Genomic DNA, 11,081 nt, shown 5'->3' on the forward strand with positions numbered 1-11,081 from the left:
AAACAGAGCAGAGTTCTGCTGCTGCTTCCCTCCTGCGCAAACGCCCACAGGCTCCAGTGCCAGGGGCCTCTTTTAACTTCAGAAATTCCAAGGCAACTAAATACTAAGCAACCAGAGAACCAATGGGAAGGAGAGCACAGTGGTCCTTTCCCTACCCTTAAAAGAGTAAGAGTCGAGTGTGCACAGCTGCACAGCCCAACTGGGGCCATGGCAAGGCAGCCAACGGAGAGGGGAACTCCTCCCCTGGATTGCTTTCCCCCTGAGCACTTGAAAGGAGTGTGGAAAAAATGGACACAGCATCAGGTTGGAGTTGTGTAAATGGATGTGGTGAGTCTTAATCAGGTTATTCCTGCCGAAAATCCTTCGCAGCATTATGTCATCTCTTTCCTCTTTTAGACCGTGGTTGTGCTCAGCACTGAATTCATCTCAGTTATTTAAAAACTGGCACCAAAGGCAGTTTAGAATCTGTAACTTTGATTTAAACCATTTTACCTTGATCGGTTCCGAGTTAAATATAGCTCTTCATTTGGAATAATTTGCATTGAATCGTGAGCTCCAGGTGGGGCTGTGGCACAGGGGCAGGACTGCAGTGCTGGTGACCTGGTGCAGGAGTGGAGTCGCTTCTGTAGAGAAGTCAGTGAAGCTCAGTACAGTCACTGAGGTTGGAAAGACCTCCAAGATCATCAAGTCCAACCTGTGACTGATCTCCACCTTGTCAACTAGACCAGGACACTGAGAGCCATGTCCGGTCGTTCCTTCAACACCTCCAGGGATGGTGACTCCACCACCTCCCTGTTCAGCCCCTTCCGATTCCTGACAGTCCTTTCCATGAGGAAATTCCTCCTGATGTCCAACCTGTCCAAAACCTTGACCCATCACAGCTTCATAGCTCTTTGTCTTAAGCCTCAGAGGTGAAACCTGAACTCTGTTTTGTTCTGTACCTGTAGAGCTGGAAGAGTCCCAGAGGAAGTGTCCCCCTTGCTGGTACAAATTCGCCAACACATTCCTGATCTGGGAATGCCACCCCTACTGGATGAAGCTGAAGGAGATAGTGAACTTAATTGTCATGGATCCTTTTGTTGACTTGGCCATCACCATCTGCATTGTGCTGAACACGTTGTTCATGGCCATGGAGCACCACCCCATGACCCCAGAGTTCGAGCATGTGCTCTCTGTGGGAAATCTGGTAAGAGAATAGTGGGAAATGTTCCTTATGAATCTACCCCTGCTGGTTTGCTTGTGTTGTTGATGTAGTCTTAGACCAAATTGCATTGTCGAGATTTAGCCCAAAGATCAGAAAAGGAACAAAAATGACTCTTTGATGTCCTTTGTCTCTCCTCACCACTGCAGGTTTTCACTGGAATTTTCACGGCAGAAATGTTCCTGAAGCTCATTGCCATGGATCCCTACTATTATTTCCAAGAAGGCTGGAACATCTTTGATGGGTTTATTGTCTCCCTCAGTTTGATGGAGCTGGGTCTGGCAGATGTGGAAGGACTTTCCGTGCTGCGATCTTTCCGATTGGTATTCCATGTTCCATCCTCTTTGCAAGATCTGAACTCATTGCTCATTGAGCTCATCTCTTACACGATCTGAGCTCGTTACAGGTTGTTCATTACGTTGGGGAAGGGAAGGGTCACTTTTCCTTTGGGAAGTGAGATCAGCATGTGTGGGATAGCTACAACCTGCAGGAGCCCAAGTTGCAAGAGAGGTTAACTATTCCCTGCTCCTACTGACCTCAGTGGCAGGAGCATGAGCTTATCTTGACATAAAACACAAGGTGGTGGTTGTTTGGGAAGTTCTGCCTGATTTTCCTCTTTGCTCAGGCTGAAATTAAATGTCCTTTGTCTCTTTTTGTAGCTGAGAGTCTTCAAACTGGCCAAGTCCTGGCCCACTCTGAACATGCTGATCAAAATCATCGGTAACTCAGTGGGTGCCTTGGGCAACTTGACCTTGGTGCTGGCCATCATCGTGTTCATCTTCGCCGTGGTGGGCATGCAGCTCTTCGGCAAGAGCTACAAGGAGTGTGTCTGCAAGATCAATCCGGACTGTGAGCTGCCCCGCTGGCACATGCACGATTTCTTCCACTCCTTCCTTATTGTCTTCCGTGTCTTGTGTGGGGAATGGATTGAGACCATGTGGGATTGTATGGAAGTGGCAGGACAGGCCATGTGCTTGATTGTCTTCATGATGGTCATGGTCATCGGAAATCTAGTGGTCAGTAAATGGTTCCTGATGGGCTTTCTTGGCTGCCTCTGGGTGGGGTAGGACTTGGGAGTGATGATTTGTGAGTCTCTTCCTGCTCTGTTGGGGTCCTTCGTGGCCTGTGACATACCAACAGTCCTATGGACTTTGGTAGCACAATACTAAAGATGTTCTTTGCCTGATGAGGTCTTTAACCCTAAGCACTCTGAGGAGCAAACCCTCAGCCAAAGGGCACAGACCCACACCTTGCCTGAGGGGTAAAAGAAGCTTCAAAGAAGTAAAACCTGTTTTTTTCCAATTGCCGGGAAGTGAAATAATTTGGTGCACAGGGGAATGTCTTGAAGGATTGAAATGAGGTTGGAAGTTTCTTCTGAAACCTGCCCACTGGCTCAGTCATGAGGTACCGTCGTGTGCAGGAATCGGCTGTGAAACTGCACGGCCTGTTGTGTGGGAGGTTGGACTAGATCATGATAGTTCCTTCTGGTCTTAAATTTTGTGCAGAAAAGTCTGTGGAGGAAAATGTAAGCAAGAATGGAGTCACATGAACAGTCCCAGGTCTTCAAAGCAGTGTTGGGACTCTCTCGGAGAGGTCCTGCCTCGCCAAGGGGTTTTGACAAAACAAGTCCTGGGGCCCATCGCTAGATGGAAATGGAGCTGGAAGTGTTTGCTTAAAATGCCAAGATTTGGCCCATTTCCTTTGAGCCAGAGATTCCTAAAGCAGCAATGCTGAATGCCTTGGGTGGCTGCTGCTTAAATCCCTCTCTGACATCTGCAGTCTGGGTCCTGCAAGGGACGTGGTGTCAGGGGCCCCTGGGACCCCTCGGGGCTGTGTGCTGCACGGGGGTCCCCGGTCAGAGAGTGTGCTGCAGGCTCAGCTCTCATTCCTCAGGCCATGAGCACCTCAGTAGGTCCTTGGGACACCAGAGCTGGTTCTCAGTGGTGTTTGGAGACAAAGCTCTGCAGCGTCAGCAGGACTTGGGTGCTGAATATCCCTGTCCAGCTTTGGGAATACACCTCTGTGTGTCAGTCCAGCATCACCTCTTCCCTTTCAGGTGCTGAACCTGTTCTTGGCCTTGTTACTGAGCTCCTTCAGCGCAGACAACTTGGCAGCCACGGATGATGATGGGGAGATGAACAACCTGCAGATCTCGGTTATCCGCATCAAGAAGGGCATCGCCTGGACCAAGGCCAAGGTGCGGGAGTTCATGCAGGCTCACTTCAAGCAGAGAGAGGCAGATGAGGTCAAACCCTTGGATGAGTTGTATGACAAGAAGGTGAACTGCATCGCTAACCATACGGGGCCTGATATCAACAGAGACATTGATTTCCTGAAGAACGGCAACGGCACGACGAGCGGCATCGGGAGCAGCGTGGAGAAATACATCATCGATGAGGATCACATGTCCTTCATCAACAACCCCAACCTCACTGTCCGGGTGCCCATTGCTGTAGGGGAGTCAGACTTTGAGAACCTCAACACAGAAGATTTCAGCAGTGATACAGATCCTGATGGCAGCAAAGAGGTAGGAGCATAGAATCATAGAATCGACAGGTCGGAAAAGACCTCCAAGATCATCGAGTCCAACCCTACCGTGGTCACCAGACCATGGCACTAAGTGCCACATCCAGTCTCAGCTTGGAAACCTCCAGGGATGGTGAATCCACCACCTCCCTGGGCAGCACATTCCAATGTCTGAGCACTCTCTCTGGAAAAAATCTCTTCCTGATATCCAACCTAACCCTCCCCTGGCAGAGCTTGAGTCTGTGCCCTCTTGTCCTGCTGCTGTTGCCTGGGAGCAGAGACCAACCCCCACCTGACTCCAACCTCCTCTCAGGGAGTTGCAGAGGGTGCTGAGGTCTCCCCTGAGCCTCCTCTTCTCCAGGCTGAACACCCCCAGCTCCCTCAGCCTCTCCTCATGGCACTGGTGCTCCAGTCCCTTCACCAGCCCAGGATTCATTGGAGTCATTTGACTCACTGTGAATGCCTGGAAGTGTCTTGGGAGGGAGAACCGAGTAGTTCCGGTACAAAATGTCTGTTTCTATTCACTTCTGATCAAGGCAAAGGTTTCACGTGGTTGTTGCCCCATGGAGAGCCACAAATATTATATATAATATAAACACTCCATCCTGTCTGTCCTGTTAACGTGAGCCATGAGCTGGGGCAGGAGCTCAATGGGTGAAGTGAGGAAACAACTCTCATTGCAGTAAATGTGGTGAACAAATGGCTGAGTCATCGTGAAGTTTGATAGTTGTTGGGAACTGATTATTGATCACACTGGGGTTTGGTTTGTGTCCCAGAAACTCGATGAGACCAGTTCCTCCGAGGGCAGCACCATTGATATAAAGCCTGAAGTGGAAGAAGTCCCTGTGGAGGCACCAGAGGAGTACCTGGACCCTGATGCTTGTTTCACAGAAGGTGAGCTGTGAGGGAAGAAGGCTCTGAGCTGTTTGGGGGGCCCAGGGCTAGGTCTCAGCCTGGATCAGGGCTGGGGCTCTCAGCTTATTTTAAGGCGCTGATGATCTAATTTAGAGGAATTTGCAAAGTGAAGGTCTTGGAGATGCAGTTGCTGTTGCCAGGAGGTAGATCATAGAGTCAGAGTGCTTTGGGTTGGAAAGGTCCTTAAAGATCATCCCATTCCTCCCTTTGCCGTGGGCAGGGACACTTTCCCCCAGCCCAGGTTGCTCCAAGTCTCATCCAACCTGGCCTGGAACACTTCCAGGGATGGAGCAGCCACAGTTTCTCTGGGCAACCTGTGCCAGTGCCTCAGCACCTCCCAGGGAGGAATTTCTAGAATTATAGATGACCTATAGTAGAACAAGCTGAGTTTTGTACAGCTGATGCCTTGAGTACTTAGAAGCTGAGTACTTTTCCCCTCCCGTCGCTGGCCTCAATGTCTGTCAGCAGCTGATCCATTACAGGTATTCCCATGGCAAAGATGCTTTAAGTGGTTCAAGGTTATTTTATCAGCAAGTTTTCCATTCTCTTCTCAAGTGCATGGACCTCACCAAATAGAACGAGCTGAGCTGTTCCCCAATGGATGTGAATTCAGGTGCTCAGGCACAGAAGTGGTAAAACAACCCTAAACCCCTCCAGAACGCAAGAGTTTGAACTGAAACTCAAAGTGTTTAGTGTTGGTGGCATCAAAACTGCTTCTAGACAGTGAGAGTGTTCTGTCCTTACATGGACTCATCCCTTCCCTGACCAAGGTGTGTCCTGTCCTCGTTCCAGGGTGTATGCAGCGCTGCAAGTGTTGCCAGGTCAATATCGAGGAAGGGCTGGGCAAGTCGTGGTGGACCTTGAGGAAGACTTGTTTCCTGATTGTGGAGCATAATTGGTTTGAGACTTTCATCATCTTCATGATCCTCCTGAGCAGTGGTGCTCTGGTGAGTGAGATGGGTGTAACCCAGAGGTGTTGAGCTCGGGGAAAGTGATTGTGTCTAGGAAATTAGGGGCAAAAGCAAACTCTGGGGATTCTCACCTGGAAAACAGCTCAGCTCCACCATGGGACTGTACAAAAGCCCTTTAGTCATGATTTTAGTGGAGTTTAAATTGAGAGTAGAGCCTGAAAATCTGAACAGAGCTTGACTAGAAATGTGAGGAGGCAAAGGATCTGTGTCTCATTTCACAGGATCACTGAGGTTGGAAAAGACCTCCAGGACCATCGAGTCCAACCTGTGACCAATGTCCACCTTGTCAACTGGACCAGAGCACTGAGTGCCACATCCAGTCACTCCTTGAACCCTTCCAGGGATGGTGACTCCACCACCTCCCTGGGCAGCTCATGTGCACATCAGTGACCAACAGTATTCCCATTTCCCTTTCTGTCCCACCTTTGCCAAGCTTCCTGGCCCCGTGGTGTCCCAGAACAAAAAAATCCCAGTGTGTGTTTGCTCACAGGTTTCAGGACAGAAATCCACCACAATCCATATCCCATGGAAACATCCTGGATTTCTGTCTATGCACAGCTTTGACAGCCAGTAATGGTCTGAATTTCAGCGAATTTGGCCCATCTGGGTGTGCTGAGCTGCAGAGCAAACCTCTGTGTGTGTGTTCCTGCAGGGACACCAGTTACTGAACACTGAGATATTAAAGGCTTGAACTCAGATCCCTGAAAATCAAGTTGTTCTCATGTTACTTATTCAGGAATTTCCTTTTTTGGGGGTATTTTTTTCGGGTTGTTGTAGCTTTGCAACTACTCAAGCAGATAAGATTCACTGTGTAAGAAACATAATTCATTTTGCTGTGTATGATTTCTAGATCTTGTATAGATTACATGTATTTCACTCATCTCCAACTCTGTATTTAGCTCATCTCAGTATCATTTGAATAAGCCTCTGGATAAGGCCATTGAACTGTAGAATAAATCCTGTGTAATGACTGAAGCTCCTGCTTATTTCCCAGGCTTTTGAGGACATTTACATAGAGCAGAGGAAGACCATCAGGACCATCCTGGAGTATGCAGACAAGGTCTTCACATACATTTTCATCCTGGAGATGCTGCTGAAGTGGTGTGCCTATGGCTTCGTCAAGTTCTTCACCAACGCCTGGTGCTGGCTGGATTTCCTCATCGTGGCTGTATGTATCCTCTCCTCCTTACTTCTGCTTGGAAAAATAGTGGTGGTTAGAAGAATGCTGGGGAGTGTTTCCTCCTGAGGTCCATCCTAACTGAACCATAGATTTCATGAGGATTCAGTCCCAGATACCTGTAAGTTTCCAAGTCAAGGATAAAACCCTTTCGAGCTCTTTGGGGATTGACAGTGTTTCCTGTGCAGCTGTGGAATTTCTGCCTTGTGGAGACCAAGGAGAGTTTTCCAGGCCTTGGTTCTTTTGCTCTGCTGGAAGTAGAGTCTCTAGGAGCTCTGTCTGTGTGTGGAGCTGCTGGAAGGTGTTGTCAGGGGGAGAACTGTGCAGATGTGATACTCCTTGGTGACACCTCCTCTCTGTAATCCTTTTCTTGCCTGCTTAACCACGGGGAGTGGATGAGGCAGCAAAATCTTCCCATCCCACCACCCCACAAGGTCTGTTGTGAGCACCTGAGCATCATCCTTCTTCTGTTCCAAAGATCCAGTGCCCAGGAAAGAAACAGCAGGACCATATCAAACAAGAAGGGCAGATAAGAGGTTGTGGCATGAGTGAGGGACGTGGTGGGTCAGGGTAAATCAGCACATGGTCACCCCAAATCCCCCTGGGAATGGAGGGTCAATGTGAGAGTCAGACAAGGGAGGCTAAATCTGAGGTTTAGAAGAAGAAAGACACTAGAGGGAAGTTGTAGCAGTAAATCTGGCTCTGGAGCACAGCGAGAGGAGTTAAAACAAATGGAATTTGTGCTGTCCAAAGTGATAGAAAATGATGGAATTCAATAGGACTCAAGTCCAAAGGATTGCAAAACCAGGAGCTTTAGCATCCCAAGGGCTTGGATGCTTTTAAAGCATTTCATCATGTCCAGCTGGGAATCAGTGACCACAGTGAGTGCCCCAAGAACAGGTACTGAAAAAGGAACTAACACTTTTCCCAAGCTTCTCCCTTGGAACATTCTGTGTATGATTCAGTGGCTGTTCAGCACCATTATCACTCTGGAAATATTCCTGAGTAGGTGGAGGAACTATGCTTGGAATTCAGGGGTAGAAGTGACTCAAACTCCACATTTCCTGTGGAAAACTGGAATTTTAAAGTCTTTTTTTTTTTTGTGTGTGTATATAAAAGTCCTCTGTGATCCCTTCAACTTTTCCTTGGCCACACCTGAAAAGTGTAACTCTGACAGTAGCCCTGGAGCTCTCAGTGCCTGGAGGTGAGGTCCAAGTGCTGACAGGGACACTAATCCTCTGCACTGTTTTGGGGAGAGTCTCAGCAAATGAAGCTCCAGTCAGCCCCAAAATAGCCTTCAGATCCTTGTGCTCCATGCTGTGCTTGAATTCCAGCTGTTGGGAATGAAGTGCACTTTAGTTGGTGGTCCAAGTTTAATTTCCTTCCCAGTTTTCTAGCAGCTGATGGATTAAAAATCAGCAGCTTCCCAGGCAGGTAACACACACATCCAGGGAGGGAAGATGTGCACAAGGTTCCAGAATTCCCAGGGCTTTAGAGGGAATTCCTTTTCTCACTTGGTGTCTCAGACAGGAGAGCTGCAGATTTTTCTCTACCAGAAGCCTGAGCTGTGCCTTGGAGATGCCAAAATATCCCTCAGCAAACTCTCAGAGATGCATCATGTCCTGGAGCTGTGGAATCACATCTTTTTATCCACATTTTCTGCTGTGCTGTGGATGGGATTGGAGTGAGCCAGGACAGCAGGGAATGAGCCTTTGCATCCTAACATCGCTCTTGGATGTTGTTTTGCAGGTTGCTAGCATTGTCCAATCCCCCTCCTCAGCCCCAAAGCTTGCTGGGTGTGTTTGTGAAGACTTTTTCTGGGTAACAGTGGAGGCTTCAGCTTGTCAGTCAGTCTGGGAGTCCCTTTGTCCCACCTCGGTGCCTGCTGTGTCTCCTGTCGGAATGGCCTCAGAGACACCCCTGAAAGCTCAGACATGTCCTGCTCTTAGTGTCCTGCCCAGGACTGAGCTGTTATCCCAAGGAGAAGAAGCTCTAAAAATGGGGATTCAGTGAAGCCTCTGCCCTGTGTTCATAGGATCGTGGAATGGTTTGGGTTGGAAGGACCTTAGAGCTCATCCAGTCCCACCCCTGCCAAGGCAGGAACACCTTCCACTAGCCCAGAGCTCCATCTATCCTGGCCTTGAACACTTCCAGGGATGGGGCACTTCCAGTGTTTTATTTCCAGGGCAAATAAGCAACACCTCCAAATCCATTGGATTTTGATATTTGGGTCCAGGATTTTAAGGTACTGGCGTTGCCAAGGGCTCAGTGCCATCCTGAGTAAATGAGCTGATTTTGCCTCACCAAGGGTTTGGTGGAACCTTTAGGACATCTCTGGCATCTCTGTTGGAACCTTTGGGACAGCCCTGGCATGGGTTTGTTCAGTGGAAGTTTAAAATTAGATGGAAAATCCAAAGAGCTCTGTGGCCATGTATTGTGGCCACTTATTTTTGGGGCAGAGATCATGGAATGGTTTGGGTTGGAAGGGCCTTGAAGCCTGTGGAATTCCAAGTGCCCTGCAGTGGTGGGCAGGGACATCTTCCATATGAAGATGGAAAAAAGCACGTGAGGCATAAAATTAGCTCAAATCTCAGTTTTCCCACATGTGTTTTTTGCAGTCAAAATCTGGGTCTGAAATTTCCCTGGAATTTGTATTTCCAGGGATGGGGCACTTCCAGTGATATATTGACAGGGTAAATAGACAACACCTCCAAACCCATTGGATATGATATTTGGGTCCAGGATTTTAGTGGAGCAGCATTGCTGAGGGCTCAGTGCCATCCTGAGTGGGCTGAATTTGCTCACAAAGGGTTTGTTGGAACCTTTGGGACAGCCCTGGCATGGGTTTGTTCCGTGGAAGTTTAAAATCAGATGGAAAATCCAAAGAGCTCTGTGGACATGTATTGTGGCCACTTATTTTTGGGGCAGAGATCATGGAATGGTTTGGGTTGGAAGGGCCTTGAAGCCTGTGGAATTCCAAGTGCCCTGCAGTGGTGGGCAGGGACATCTTCCATATGAAGATGGAAAAAAGCACGTGAGGCATAAAATTAGCTCAAATCTCAGTTTTCCCACATGTGTTTTTTGCAGTCAAAATCTGGGTCTGAAATTTCCCTGGAATTTGTGTGGAGTAAGAATCATCCTCGTAATTAATTTCACATTGTTGCTCTAAGATCTCTTGTCAAAAGGAATGAGAGAGAGAACTCAGCTCACACCATGCCTGGTCCAGGAGGAGTTCTCGTGGTTTTCTGTTCTTTGTTGCTGTATATTGATGTCTCTTTTTTATCCCCTTGCAAAAAGGTTGAGATATCTGTTTTTACGTGTCTGTAACGTGATAGTAGCCAAAAGTGGGAGCAGTGGCTGCTGCTGAGCTGTGTCTGTGGCTATTTACACGTGGCCAAGCCACGTCTGTGACTTGCTGGCTTTCAGGAGTTCCATAATTCACACCTGTAGAGTCTAAATCTGACTCCAGGCTGCTGAATAGGTCATCTTAGTGACAGTGGTGCTGGAAAACGGAGCTAAAAACTGTCTCAGTGTGAGTCCAAGCCGCTGCAGCACCGCTGAGCACCTCGGCCTGCGCATCTGCTTGTCCCCATCCTCCCCAGGGACACTGCCAGGTGTCTCAGAGGCTTCAGGCAGGGCAGAGCCACAGTTGGTGTGTGGCACAGGCAGGAGAACCACCCCAGCCTGGGTGCTCAGGCTGCAGGAGCTGGAGGTGGCCCCAGCACCGCGTGGTGGGCTCAGCACTCGTGTCCCACGAGGATCGGTCCCCGCAGGCTGTGGCTGCGCCGAGGCTCGGGCACAGTCCTGCTGAGAGGTTGGGCCCAGGTGGTGCAGTGTGTGTATTTATCTGTATTCTTTCTCATAGGTACCTTTAACATTTGTCTGGCTTAAATTTCATGGGCGCCGCTGGGATCCTGCAGCCAGTACAGGGCGAGGGTAAGGCTTTTGTCCTCGTTTGGGCTCTTCCTCCCGACAGCCCCTCTCCGTGTGTGTCTCTGCCTCTCTCTCACTGATCTCTCCCCTCTGTTCTTCTCTCAACCGCATTATTTCCTTCCAGGTCGGTTCAGTCAAGTGAAGTAGGCAGCTGGTGTCATGGCTTCGGTATTTGGGGGCGGCCCAGGCTGGCACTGGGCTGGGCGAGCAGGGCTAGGGGATCCAATCTAACAGTCTGGAACCTTTGTTTTCTTTCTTTTTTTCTTTTTTTTTTTTTTTCTTTCTTTTTTTTTTTTCGTTTTTGTTCTTTCTCTCTTTTTTTTTTCCTTTCTTTTTTTTTGTTTTTTTTTTTTCTTTC

The 11,081-nt window shown here is 48.7% G+C and overlaps 1 protein-coding gene across 1 annotated transcript in view; it reads left to right on the plus strand.

The window, feature by feature from the left end:
- LOC103804386 (sodium channel protein type 8 subunit alpha-like) overlaps positions 1 to 11,081 on the plus strand; it is a 31,100-nt gene that overhangs the window by 10,650 nt on the left and 9,369 nt on the right. Inside the window, 7 exon segments of the mRNA XM_009076998.1 lie at positions 948 to 1,186; positions 1,351 to 1,524; positions 1,861 to 2,217; positions 3,258 to 3,728; positions 4,504 to 4,621; positions 5,435 to 5,589; positions 6,608 to 6,802. Coding sequence (XP_009075246.1) covers positions 948 to 1,186; positions 1,351 to 1,524; positions 1,861 to 2,217; positions 3,258 to 3,728; positions 4,504 to 4,621; positions 5,435 to 5,589; positions 6,608 to 6,802 — 1,709 coding nt within the window.

This window comes from Acanthisitta chloris, unplaced genomic scaffold (genome assembly GCF_000695815.1).
Source record: "Acanthisitta chloris isolate BGI_N310 unplaced genomic scaffold, ASM69581v1 scaffold9106, whole genome shotgun sequence".
NCBI classification, from domain to species: domain Eukaryota; kingdom Metazoa; phylum Chordata; class Aves; order Passeriformes; family Acanthisittidae; genus Acanthisitta; species Acanthisitta chloris.